The following is a 14,753-nucleotide window of genomic DNA, read 5'->3' as shown; positions in this document are numbered from 1 at the left end:
TCTGTTTGTATAATGGGTCTTTTGATATGCAGGGAAGGGGGGAAGTTCTGCTCTCAGCCCCTTTCAGTTGGTGTCCCAGGCTATCTCATCAACAGTGCTAGATTGGGAGCTTCTAAGTAAGTAAAGTAAGTTTTTAGAAGGTTTTCTACTGGATTTTTATATCAGTATCTGTGCATATTCTTCTTGATAGTAGTGTCTATTACATGTATTGGTTTATACTGCCCCTTTAAGATTAAAAAATAAAATACATTTAGGGGAGAATTAAGAATTTTGGTTGATTTTTTTGGTGTTCGGGGAGGTTTAGTTGGGGTAATTTTGTATGATAGTGGGGCAGGAGAAGTTATTGTTAGGTGGGGCAAGTATAAAACATCATTGCAGAACATAATGTGAAGGTGGGAGGTCATAGTAAAGGGTTAATAGAATTTGGGGATAATTGCAGTTGGACTCAGATACTGTTAATCTTTTTTTATTTAGATGATAAATAAAAAACAAAATTTATGCTTACCTGATAAATTTATTTCTCTTGTGGTGTACCCAGTCCACGGATCATCCATTACTTGTGGGATATTCTCCTTCCCAACAGGAAGCTGCAAGAGGATCACCCACAGCAGAGCTGTCTATATAGCTCCTCCCCTAACTGCCACCTACCAGTCATTCGACCAAAGACAAGCAAGAGAAAGGAGAAACTATAGGGTGCAGTGGTGACTGTAGTTTAAAAATAAAAAACACCTGCCTTAAAATGACAGGGCGGGCCGTGGACTGGATACACCACAAGAGAAATAAATTTATCAGGTAAGCATAAATTTTGTTTTCTCTTGTAAGGTGTATCCAGTCCACAGATCATCCATTACTTGTGGGATACCAATACCAAAGCTATAGGACACGGATGAAGGGAGGGACAAGGCAGGCGCTTAAACGGAAGGCACCACTGCCTGTAAGACCTTTCTCCCAAAAATAGCCTCCAAAGAAGCAAAAGTATCAAATTTATAGAATTTAGAAAAAGAATGAAGCGAAGACCAAGTCGCCGCCTTACAAATCTGTTCAACAGAAGCCTCATTCTTAAAGCCCATGTGGAAGCTACCACTCTAGTAGAATGAGCTGTAATTCTTTCAGGAGGCTGCTGGCCAGCAGTCTCATAAGCTAAGCGGATTATACTTCTTAGTCAAAAAGATAGAGAAGTTGCCGAAGCCTTTTGGCTTCTCCTCTGTCCAGAGTAGACAACAAACAATGCAGATGCTTGACGAAAATCTTTAGTAGCTTGTAAATAAAACTTTAAAGCGAGAACCATGTCAAGATTGTGTAATAGACGTTCCTTCTTTGAAGAAGGATTAGGACACAGTGACGGAACAACAATCTCCTGATTGATATTTTTATTAGATACCACCTTAGGCAGAAAACCAGGTTTGGTACGTAACACTACCTTATCTGCATAGAAAATGAGATAAGGGGAATCACATTGTAAAGCAGATAACTCCGAAACTCTTCGAGCCGAGGAGATAGCTACTTAAAATGCAAAGGTTCATACGGAACCCCTTGAAGAACTTTAAGAACTAACTTTAAACTCCAAGGCGGAGCAACAGGTTTAAACACAGGCTTGATTCTGACTAAAGCCTGACAAAATGCCTGCACGTCTGGAACCTCAGCCAGACATTTGTGCAAAAGAATAGACAGAGCAGAAATCTGTCCTTTTAAGGAACTAGCTGACAAACCCTTCTCCAATCCTTCTTGGAGAAAAGATAATATCCTAGGAATCCTGACCTTACTCCATGAGTAACCCTTGGATTCACACCAATGAAGATATTTACACCATATCTTATGATAGATTTTCCTGGTGACAGGCTTTCGCGCCTGTATTAAGGTATCAATGACTGACTCGGAGAAACCACGCTTTGATAAAATCAAGCGTTCAATCTCCAAGCAGTCAGCCGCAGAGAAATTAGATTTGGATGGTTGAAAGGACCCTGAAGTAGAAGGTCCTGCCTCAGAGGCAGAGTCCATGGTGGAAAGGATGACATGTCCACCAGATCTGCATACCAAGTCCTGCGTGACCACGCAGTTGCTATCAAAATTACCGATGCTCTCTCCTGTTTGATCTTGGCAATCAGACGAGGGAGCAGAGGAAACGGTGGAAACACATAAGCCAGGTTGAGAGCATCTATCAGCGCTGCCTTGGGATCCCTGGACCTGGATCCATAACATGGAAGCTTGGCGTTCTGGCGAGACGCCATAAGATCCAGTTCTGGTTTGCCCCAATGTTGAATCAACTGTGCAAACACCAGCTCCCACTCCACCGGATGAAAAGTCTGACGACTTAGAAAATCTGCCTCCCAGTTCTCTACTCCTGGGATATGGATAGCTGATAGATGGCAAGAGTGAATCACTGCCCATTGAATTATCTTTGAAACTTCCAACATCGCTAGGGAACTCCTTGTTCCCCCTTGATGGTTGATGTAAGCTACAGTCGTGATGTTGTCCGACTGAAATCTGATGAACCTCACTGTTGCTAGCTGAGACCAAGTCTGAAGACCATTGAATATCACTCTTAGTTCCAGAATGTTTATTGGAAGGAGTGCCTCCTCCTGAGTCCATGACCCCTGAGCCTTCAGAGAGTTCCAGACTGCACCCCAGCCCAGAAGGCTGGCATCTGTTGTTACTATTGTCCAATCTAGCCTGCGGAAGGTCATACCTTTGGACAGATGGACCCGAGATAGCCACCAGAGAAGAGAATCCCTGGTCTCTTGATCCAGATTTAGTAGAGGGGACAAATCTGTGTAATCCCCATTCCACTGACTGAGCATGCAGAGTTGCAGCGGTCTGAGATGTAGGCAGGCAAACGGAACTATGTCCATTGCCGCTACCATTAAGCCGATTACTTCCATACACTGAGCCACCGAAGGGCGAGAAGTATCATAAAGAACACGGCAGGAATTTAGAAGTTTTGACAACCTGTCCTCTGTCAGGTAAATCCTCATTTCTACAGAATCTATCAGAGTTCCCAGGAAGGAAACTCTTGTGAGAGGGGATAGAGAACTCTTCTTTTCATTCACTTTCCACCCATGAGACCTCAGGAATGCCAGAACAATGTCCGTATGGGACTTGGCAATTTGGAAATTCGACGCCTGTATCAGAATGTCATCTAAGTAAGGGGCTACTGCTATGCCCCGTGGCCTTAGGACCGCCAGAAGTGACCCCAGAACCTTCGTAAAGATTAATGGTGCCGCAGCTAACCCAAAGGGAAGAGCCACAAACTGGTAATGCCTGTCTAGGAAGGCGAACCTGAGAAACCGATGATGATCTTTGTGTATCGGAATGTGAAGATAAGCATCCTTTAAGTCCACGGTAGTCATGTATTGACCCTCCTGGATCATAGGTAGGATGGTTCGAATAGTCTCCATCTTGAAAGATGGGACCCTGAGAAATTTGTTTAGGATCTTGAGATTTAAGATTGGTCTGAAGGTTCCCTCTTTCTTGGGAACCACAAAGAGATTTGAATAGAAGCCTTGCCCCTGTTCCTCCTTTGTAACTGGGTGGATCACTCCCATAACTAGGAGGTCTTGAACACAATGTAAGAATGCCTCTTTCTTTATCTGGTCTGCAGATAATTGTGAGAGGTGAAATCTTCCTTTTGGGGAAGAAGCTTTGAAGTCCAGAAGATATCCCTGGGACACAATTTCCAATGCCCAGGGATCCTGGACATCTCTTGCCCAAGCCTGGGCGAAGAGAGAAAGTCTGCCCCCTACTAGATCCGTTACTGGATCGGGGGCTGATCTTTCATGCTGTCTTAGAGGCAGCAGCAGGCTTCTTGGCCTGCTTACCTTTGTTCCAGGCCTGGTTAGGTCTCCAGCCCGGCTTGGACTGGGCAAAATTTCCCTCTTGTTTTGCATTAGAGGGAGTTGATGCCACGCTCGTCTTAAAGTTTCGAAAGGCATGAAAATTAGTTTGTTTGGTCCTTAATCTATTAGACCTATCCTGAGGAAGGGTATGACCTTTTCCTCCAGTAATTTCAGAAATGATCTCCTTCAGTCCAGGCCCGAATAGGGTCTGCCCCTTGAAGGGAATTTTGAGAAGCTTAGACTTTGAAGTAACGTCAGCTGACCAGGATTTAAGCCATAGCGCCCTACGCACCTATATAGTAAAACCTGAGTTCTTAGCCGTTAGTTTGGTTAAATGAACAACGGCGTCAGAAACAAATGAATTGGCTAGCTTAAGCGCTTTAAGCTTGTCAAGTATATCATCCAATGGAATTTCTACCTGTAAGGCCTCTTCCAGAGACTCAAACCAGAAGGCCGCAGCAGCAGTGACCGGGGCAATGCATGCAAGAGGCTGGAGAATATAACCTTGTTGAATAAACATTTTCTTAAGGTAACCCTCTAACTTTTATCCATTGGTTCTAGGAAAGGACAACTGTCCTCGATGGGAATAGTTGTACGCTTAGCTAGGGTAGAAACTGCTCCCTCCACCTTAGGGACCATTTGCCATAAGTCCCGTGTAGCGGCATCTATAGGAAACATTTTCTTAAAAATAGGAGGGGGAGAGAACGGTACACCTGGTCTATCCCATTCCTTAGTAATAATTTCTGAAAACCTATTAGATATTGGAAAAACATCAGTGTAAACAGGCACTGCATAGTATTTATCCAATCTACACAATTTCTCTGGCACTATAATGGTGTCACAGTCATCCAGAGTAGCTAAAACCTCCCTGAGCAACACGCGGAGGTGTTCAAGCTTAAATTTAAATGTAGACATATCAGAATCAGGTTGAAGCATGTTCCCTGAGTCAGAAAAATCACCCACAGAAAGAAGCTCTCCTGCCTCAGCTTCTGCATATTGTGAGGGGATATCAGACATAGCTACTAAAGCGTCAGAGAGCTCTGTATTTTTTCTAGTCCTAGAGCTGTCTCGCTTTCCTTGTAACCCTGGTAGTTTGGACAATACCGCTGTAAGGGTATGATCCATAACTGCCGCCATGTCTTGTAAAGTAAACGCCATGGGCGCGCTAGATGTACTTGGCGCCACTTGAGCGGGAGTCCCTTTGAGCGGGAGTCAAAGATTCTGACACGTGGGGCGAGTTAGTCGGCATAACTTCCCCCTTGTCAATTTCCTCTGGTGATAAATCTTTTAAAGACAGAATATGATCTTTATAACTTAAAGTAAAATCAGTACATTTGGTACACATTCTAAGAGGGGGTTCCACAATGGCTTCTAAACATAATGAACAAGGAGTTTCCTCTATGTCAGACATGTTTAAACAGACTAGCAATGAGACCAGCAAGCTTGGAAAACACTTTGATAAATGTAAACAAGCAAAAAATAAAAACGGTACTGTGCCTTTAAGAGAAACAAATTTTGTCAGAAATTGAAAAACAGTGATAAAAAGCAGTAAATCTTACGAAATTTTTACAGTGTGTATAATAGACTAACAGAGCATTGCACCCACTTGCAAATGGATGATTAACCCCTTAGTTTCAAAACCGGATAAAAAAAACACGATATAAACGTTTTTTAACAGTCACAACAAACTGCCACAGATCTGCTGTGGCCCTACCTGCCCATACAACGACTTTTGAAGGCACAAAAACCCTTTGTAGAGGTCCTAAGTGTTCAGGGGACTCCTTCAGGGAAGCTGAAAGTCTCAAGCTGCAAAAACTACTGCACGATTTAGGCCTGAAATTAGGCCCCTCCCAACCTGTACTCACAGTGAGAGGGCCATAAAAAACTAGCCCTAGGCAAAATCTAGCCAGCCATGTGGAAAAAACTGGGCCCTAATAAAGTTTTATCACCAATATGTAGAAAAAAACGTTTAAACACTTCCAGCAAACGTTATCTTATTTTCAGTAATGTGAGAAAGTAATAAGAATATTACCTTTTACAGCAAGCATGATACTAGTCATTATTAAATCACTGTAATCAGGCTTACCTTAAATAAATCCGGTATTAACAGCATTTTCTAGCATATTCATTTCTCTAGAAAAATTTAAACTGCACATACAGGAGACCCTGCACGCCATTCCCCCAGCTGAAGTTACCTCATCTCTTCAGTTATGTGTGAGAACAGCAATGGATCTTAGTTACAACCTGCTAAGATCATCAAAAACCACAGGCAGACTCTTCTTCAACTTTCTGCCTGAGGCTAAAACAGTACAACTCCGGTACCATTTGAAAATAATAAACTTTTGATTGAAGATAAACTACATAAATTCACCACATCTCTCTAGCTACTTCCTATCTTGTCGAGAGCTGCAAGAGAATGACTGGTAGGTGGCAGTTAGGGGAGGAGCTATATAGACAGCTCTGCTGTGGGTGATCCTCTTGCAGCTTCCTGTTGGGAAGGAGAATATCCCACAAGTAATGGATGATCCGTGGACTGGATACACCTTACAAGAGAAATAGTAAATTGTCCCTTTAAACAAGTAGTGGAGAAAACAATTATTCCTAATGCAGCTAACCAGATATAATATATATATATATATATATATATATATATATATATATATATATATATATATATAATATTGTGCATGCAATTGGTTCCCTGAGAGAAAATTGTTAAAGTAGCTGTAGAGTGACACAGTATGTTAATAAAAAATGCTACAACACAGTGTCTGTACAAATGTGTGTCCCTATATATAAGTATATACACACTAAAATAACTTATGTTGGCTATAAAGATAGATCAATGCGTTTCAGCCAAGCCCATTGGCCTTTTTTTAAGATAGATGTAGTGTGGAGGGGAGTGCAATATTGGACAGATGTCTTGGAGTGTCACCTGATGTAACGCCCGACATCACTCAAAGTGGACACAGGCATTTTGTAAACAACAGCTTAGACTTAGAAGAGGCAGTGGAGAAAGAGACAATGGAGAGTATATTCAATGTACGCTATGACTTCCATTTTGTGAGTTCATTATATGTGGGGCTAGGGCCTGCGGATAATCCACATTTGTGGTTTCTCTGTGCTTCTTTCTACAAGGCATAAAATTGAACACGTTGGTCGGATGATATTGTCTGAAATTGTACTTATTCTGGATATAAGTCGTGAATCCTATAGCATTATATGCCAGCGGACTTTTGTTTGCCTTTTTATTAATTTTGGTTTTAATATTGTGGTTTTATGACATATCATTTATTTTATTTAAATTAGTCTTTTGGGTCTTTAGCATTTATTTGCACGAACAGATACTGTGTTGTAGTAATTGTTCTTTTCAGTTTTAGAAGGCATCTGTTTTTTTCACTATTTGCTTGACTCCTAAATATACCTTCTTAGTGTGACTCCCGCTGTAACAATCATACATTATATTAAAAATATACATTCAGATATTTTTGTACCTTTGAAATAATCCCTCAGGAATTTCAGGAGAAAAGTATACTCTGATTTGCAAATCTTCATGATGATCCCCTCCCCATCGCTCAGTGACTTCTAAAACTTTATTGAGATAGGTTGGAAACAGGTAGAAAACATCTCCCAATGTTTTTTTGAAAGGCCATTGTCCTCCTGGTACAAACTCTGAGGCTTTGGGATTTAGTTTCCTAATATTCCTTACAGGGAAGCAGACTTGAAAGTGTTCTAAGAGGCTGAAGAGCTTCCCTCCATCCTGTCTGTATCCTACCATATCTTGAAATATATCTATTGCATCACATGGAGAGAAGACCTCAAGGTGGTGTTTTATAAGGACCCTAATGGCTTGGAGACGGAGCATGGCTTTTGATCGTAGCATTTCTTGCCACTTAAGAACATCCCGTTTGAAGGCTTTCTCTGAAACTAGGACTTCAGCTGGAATTCTACCTATCTGATCAGACAGGTCATGTCGAATCAACATCTAGAGAGAGAGAGAGTGACAGAAAGACAGAATAAAGGAATAAGCCATAAATAGATTAAAGACAGAATACATGTTTTAATAATAATTTAGTAATATATGTGACAGAATGATGTGAGATGTACAAAATCCTTCACTTTATACAATTTTATTGAGATTTTTGGCACCCTTTAACAGCAGCATAGTTATTGGTTTACCATTTCCATAAATAACCACCACACTAGTGGATGTCAGATCTTTGATGAAGGTTATGGTAATGAGTACCTGGCAATACACACATGTGCTTTGAATATGCATTGCTTTCCATACAATATAAATTAATCTTAGTACAATGTCAGCTTTGTCCTTTTATCTTACCTTTAGCTAATACTACTTAAAGGGACTAGCTCTAAAGACAACAACAACAAAACATACACACTCGCTGTATACAGTTTTTCGTTTAGTGGCTCCATTTTAGCGATCAGATTATACTCTATGATACGTTATTTAGTGACAGTTTGCTGCCAGTGTTTTAGTATTTACAAAATAAAGGTGACCCCCTGACCCCCAGGCTCTTAAAACTGATCCTCACTAACCACCAGCAAATAAAAACAAATGTAACCTAAACCCCATGCCACAAGTTAACCTTAAATGCAATACCACCCAGACTCCAAAAACTAAATAATCCTAACTTCAAAACTGCTAAAACATTCCTCATCCCTTAAATAAATAAACACCCTCTAATTGTATCCCTATAAAATAACCCATGTAAATCAACTCCCAATTATAACCTTCCCTTCCCTCTAAGAGACCACTCTTAGGGGCCGATTTACCAAGGGCCGAACAGCCCCTGATGCCCCTGTTTCGGCGCGAGCCTTCAGGCTTGCCAGAAACAGTAGTTATGAAGCAGCGGTCTTAAGACTGCTGCTCTTTAACTGGTCCACTGCCGCTGAGACTGCAAACATCAATCTGCCCAAATCCTATATGATCGGGCTGATTGACACCCCCTGCTAGCGGCCGCAAATCTGCAGGGGGCGGCATTGCACAATCAGTTCACTAAAACTGCTTGTGCAATGTTAAATGCCGATTTCATTCAGCAATGTCTGGCGGACATGATGTATGATGTACAAAAATTTGCTACTGCATGAAGTCTTCATTCTTCTAAGAACATGTATCTGAGTAGAATTTTGTACAACACCAGGATTCTATATATATTTGTGGACATGCTCAGCATATAAAATATACTGTTGCACTTTAGAAAAGCATTACGATACGGACACGTTCAATCTTTTTTAATGATAATGGGCCAGATTACAAGTAAAGCGCTATTTAACGATATGGCTAGAGCTTTAATTGCGCTAGAAGTAAGCTTTTTGTGCTTGTCAAGTTGCGCTCGTATTATGAGTTGAAAGTAAACTGTTTTATTTAGTGTGTGGGCGTTCATATATTCCCCCATAGAAGTCAATAAAGAAAATAACACTCTACTCGCTCACAAACCTGATTGCATATTTTCATGTGCGCTAAACCAACATGATTGGCTTTGTTCAAATAAAGCAATGAAAAAAGGTGTGGATTAAATAAGTCAAGCTTCTCTTTAACTGCTCCTGTAGCTAGCAGTAAATAAAATAGTGAATATACAAAGTCAGAGAAGCGCTCAAATTGGCTTAAGACAAATATATTTACTCTTTCATAAAATGGTTATAAAACATATACACAATATAGCAGATATCGGCATAAAAATTCTCAGTGCGCACTGTTTAAAATATACAATATATCTCAAAATAAAAATGATAGTACTTATACAACTTGCTATTTTGTTGTGCTTGTCAGTTTGATAAAAGATATGCTTATCAAATAATAACAGATCCAGATAAAAAGACAAAATTTGAACAATTTATCAATGATTTTAACAACTGCTAATAATTTGCACTTCTCAGTAAAGTAAAAAGATACACTTATCGTATGGTAACAGGTCCTGTTGCTTTGCAATTGTGTATAGGCAACGTGTGGTCTGATGACCGCCAATAGCCAATAGAATTCCACTAACACGTTACTGTTAAAGGGACACTTTACCCATGTTTTTTTCATTAATGATTCCGATACAGCATGCAATTTTAAGCAACTTTCTAACTTACTCCTTTTATCAATTTTTCATCATTCACTTGCTCTCTTTATTTAAAAAGCATAAATGTGATGCACAGGAGCCGGCCCATTTTTGGTTGAGAATCTGGGTTATGCTTGCTTATTGGTGGGTAAATGTCAGTCTCCAATAAGCAAGCGCTATCCATGGTACTGAACCTAAAATGAGCTGGCTGCTAAGATATACATTCATGATTTTCAAATAAAAACATTGATAATAGGAGTAAATTAGAAAGTTGCTTCGAATTGCATGCTTTATCTGAATCATGAATGAAAAGATTTGGGTTCAGTGTCCCTTTAAATTCAAATTATAATGGTTTTGTGGATCTTCTCTTTCCAAGGACGCTATGCAAAAAGGATTCAAATTGTAGGTGAACTGCTTCAGTTCCACAAACTGTAAACTTGTTTCCTTGATCCTCTGCACCTCTGATATTTGTCCGCTTTCTGCAGGTAATAAGCGGTTGTCCGCTGCAAACAAGGCAATCCTTCTCCTGCTGTTTCCTCATCGGAGACTATAAGGTTAAGAGGAGTTAATCTTTACCAGTGTAGTTTCCTTTTCGTCGGAGATTTCACCTCTTTCTTTAGTGACTTAGTTCACAGATATCCAGATGCCGGCTTATCTTTGCAAAAAACAAAATGTTCTTCTTTAAACTTTCTTTGTCTTCAATATAACACCAGCTCTGTTCTCAGAAATCTCTGCAACTGACTCACAACATCATCAACGCGTTTCAGCTTATTACAAGCCTTTCTCAAGATGTTGTTGAGAGAAAATACACACCTATTTATAGCCTGATAATTGACTTCTTGTTAATTTCTTAAAGGGATTTTTTCTTAAAGGGATCTGTTTTTACTAATTTCCTTTCATCTTTCAAATGTACCTTTTGCATTGTTGTTAATACATTCTTAAATTCTTAAAAGACTAAAAACATGTTTTTTATATACATTACACAATTATTAGTATATTATAATTGCCATTTGATTACATACCTTTATACCAATTATATCTAGGATTTTTTAGGACAATTCTAAAATATGGTTTCATAATTCTCAGACTGTAAGAAGTTTTTTATGGACACCCATACATTTTTATTTTTGAATTTTTATAACTTATAACTGGTTTCTTCAGCTCCTATTGATAAAGGGTTTAAAAGGACACTGAACCCAATTTTTCTCTTTCGTGATCCAGATAGAGCATGCAAATTTAAACAACTATCTAATTTACTCCTATGATCAATTTTTCTTCGTTCTCTTGCTTTCTTTATTTGAAAAAGAAGGCATCTAAGCTATTTTTTTGTTTCAGAACCATGGAAAGCACTTGTTTATTGGTGGATGAACTTATCCACCAATCAGCAAGAACAACACAGTGTGTTCACCAAAAATGTGTCGGCATCTAAACCTTACATTCTTGCATTTCAAATAAAGATACCATGGGCCCGATCCGATAAAAATCATCGCCCGCAAAAGCTGCTGACGCCAATATTTGCGCTGGTTTGGTATCCTATATACGTCGTAACCTAGAAGTTACGCCCGTATATTTCTGCCGTCGCCCGTAGTTTTTTGGGCCATAGGCAGGTATACCAAACCAGCGCAGTTTGGTATCCAATATACAGCGTAAGGACTTACGTGGCGAAAATGGAGAAATCTTACTCCATTTTCACCTCGCCACAAAAAGCAGCCGTAAGAAGCCTTACGCTTACTATTGGAGCCCCGTAACTACCTAAACTACCTGCTAAATTAAACCTAACACCTAACGCATGCGCAATGTCTATCTACCTGTCAACCGCAATCCCCCGCCGCAATCCCTAATAAAGTATTTAACCTCTAAACCACCGCTCCCGGACCCCGCCGCCATCTACATAAACTAACCCCCTACTGTGAGCCCCTAAAACCGCCACCATCTAACTGATCTATCCCCTAATGTGAACCCCTAAAACCGCCGCCATTTACCTTATCTATCCCCTAATGTGAACCCCTTACACCGCCGCCATCTACCTTATCTATCCCCTAATCTGACCCCTTACACCGCCGCCACCTATATAAAAATTATTAACCCCTAATCTAATCCCCCTATACCGCCGCCAGCTATATTAATATTATTAACCCCTAATCTAATATCCCTAAAGTAATAAGCTCTATTACCAGCCCTTAAAAGGGCCTTTTGCTGGGCTTTGCCCAAAAGTAAACAGCTCTTTTGCCCTATAACCTGCCCTCCCTACACCGCCGCCACCTATATTAATAGTATTAACCCCTAATGTAAGCCCCTTACACCGCCGCCATCTATATTAAAATTATTAACCCCTAATTTAATCTACCTACCCCGCCGCCAGCTATATTATCTATATTAACCCTAAGTATATTATAGATAATATAGTTATTATATTATATATATTAACTATATTAACCCTAATTATATTAGGGTTAATATAGTTAATATAGTTACTATAGTATTTATATTAACTATATTAACTCTATCTAACCCTAACTAAATTCTTATTAAATAAATCTAATTCATATTATAAACTAAAATATTCCTATTTAAATCTAAATACTTACCTATAAAATAAACCCTAAGGCCTAGATTTAGAGTTCGGCGTTAGCCGTGAAAACCAGCGTTAGAGGCCCCTAACGCGGGTTTCTTACGGACTCTGGTATTTAGAGTTTATTTACCGACACTCAAAAATCACCTAACGCTCAAATTTCTACCGCCACCTCTGACCCAGTAGTTAACATATACCGACAAAATAAACATCCACGAATCACAAAACAAATATTACACAAACTACACTTACACTCATACAAACACTACACTATTTTTATTTTTATGATTTAATAATTTTTCATCAAAATACAAAGGATCAAAGTTGCGAGATCTCGGGTGTTAGAAAAAAATATACACAAATCCATTTTCCCATTGACTTACATTGACACACGGGAAAAGACCCTCATATACCTACATCTAACTAATAACATTATCACAAACATACACTCATCGATGCATACAAACAATATACACCACATGACATACAAAAAAAATGATTTATTACATATAGAACACGATTTAGTTACTTTTTCCCAAAAGCTCATGACGTCACTCACTTTACGAGGAAAACCAGTCTTAGAAAAAAAAAAAAAAATTTTTTAGAGCCTCCATTGACTTTTATTGGGAAGACGTGCTCGTGCACGCGAAACCCACATTTCCCTAACGCACGCAAATAGCGTAGACAGAAAAACTCCAAATACCAGCGCTAGAAAATACATGATTTTATGCGTTAGACACAGCTAGGATAAATAGATCAACAAATGACTATTTCCCTATGGTGGATTTATGGATTTTACAGTTTGAATATTCACAACACCATTAAATTGTTTCACACTTTTAGATTACATCAACTACAAATCAACATCAATAGTAACACATTATTATTTAAATAAAATTACATTTAAACGTAAAAAAAAATTCATTAAACTTTTCTGGATTCACAAACAGTACACAATGGGAAACACCTCTCATTTACCTTTATTATTGCATTTCAGTTATTCAACTCATATGCTTGCAGCAACAGCATATCTACATAGGCTTAACACATGATCAGTCATGGATGCACATACATTACTTTTAACATTCACTCATACATGTGCATTCAAATGATGGGGGAAAAACACATTACATTCTCTCTAGGAATCACAAAACACAACATATGGATTTTACTGTACTTTTAACATCATGATTCCATCACCAGAAACCATTAGGAATTACGTACAACAAGAACATCATTACACAAGATTACAGATGTCACTTTATGGGAAGGAACAACAATGCCACACCGCTATATAGAAGTCAGCATATGTGGGACACAATCACAATATATACGTACATGTACATAACACGCATCACCCATCACGCAACCACAAAGCACACATTTATATTTTATTCAGCACACAATAACAATGTAGCACAATACAACAACACAATGAGGATTTCTGAACTACATAGGCAGGTTAATAATATCATGACGTCATTAGAAGATTCAACCATACACATCAGAGATTCACCACTGTACCGCCCCTTTAGGAACTTTAACACTCAATACTACAATACAACATATACGTAAACAACACTTTTGAACAGCATTATTAGGGAAATTTCAATGGGAAAATTAAGAAATATTGTCAGATCGCAAATCACTTTATATACAATACTACAGATGGCATCCGGAAGTTATTCAGTATTATTGCGATTTGAAAGGGACGCATACAATATTGACAGCTCGGCAATCACTTATATATACAATACTACAAATGACAGCCGGAAGTTATTCAGTATTAGTGCCATTTTAATGGGACGCATACAATATTGACATCTCGGAAATCACTTATATATACAATACTACAGATGACAGCCGGAAGTGCTTCAGTATTAGTGCCATTTGAATGGGACGCATACAATATTGACAGCTCGGCAATCACTTATATATACAATACTACAGATGACAGCCGGAAGTGCTTCAGTATTAGTGCCATTTGAATGGGACGCATACAATATTGACAGCTCGGCAATCACTTATATATACAATACTACAGATGGCAGACGGGAAGTTCGGAATTATTATTGCGATTTGAATGGGACGCATACAATATTGACAGATCGGCAATCACTTATATATATAATACTACAGATGACAGCCGGAAGTGTTTCAGTATTAGTGCCATTTGAATGGGACGCATACAATATTGACAGCTCGGCAATCACTTATATATACAATACTACAGATGGCAGACGGGAAGTTCGGAATTATTATTGCGATTTGAATGGGACGCAT

At 39.0% G+C, this 14,753-nt stretch overlaps 1 protein-coding gene across 1 annotated transcript in view; it reads right to left on the bottom strand.

The window, feature by feature from the left end:
• The window catches only part of LOC128636253 (malignant fibrous histiocytoma-amplified sequence 1 homolog), a 354,012-nt gene that overhangs the window by 189,465 nt on the left and 149,794 nt on the right, over nucleotides 1–14,753 (bottom strand). The window contains exon 7 of the mRNA XM_053689290.1: nucleotides 7,328–7,818. Within this exon, the coding sequence (XP_053545265.1) occupies nucleotides 7,328–7,818 (491 nt within the window). The remainder of the gene's footprint in view (nucleotides 1–7,327; nucleotides 7,819–14,753) is intronic.

The sequence above is a fragment of the Bombina bombina genome, chromosome 7 (genome assembly GCF_027579735.1).
Source record: "Bombina bombina isolate aBomBom1 chromosome 7, aBomBom1.pri, whole genome shotgun sequence".
Taxonomy (NCBI): Eukaryota; Metazoa; Chordata; class Amphibia; order Anura; family Bombinatoridae; genus Bombina; species Bombina bombina.
Note: the sequence above shows the minus strand (reverse complement) of the source record. Positions and strands in the feature narration are given on the sequence as shown.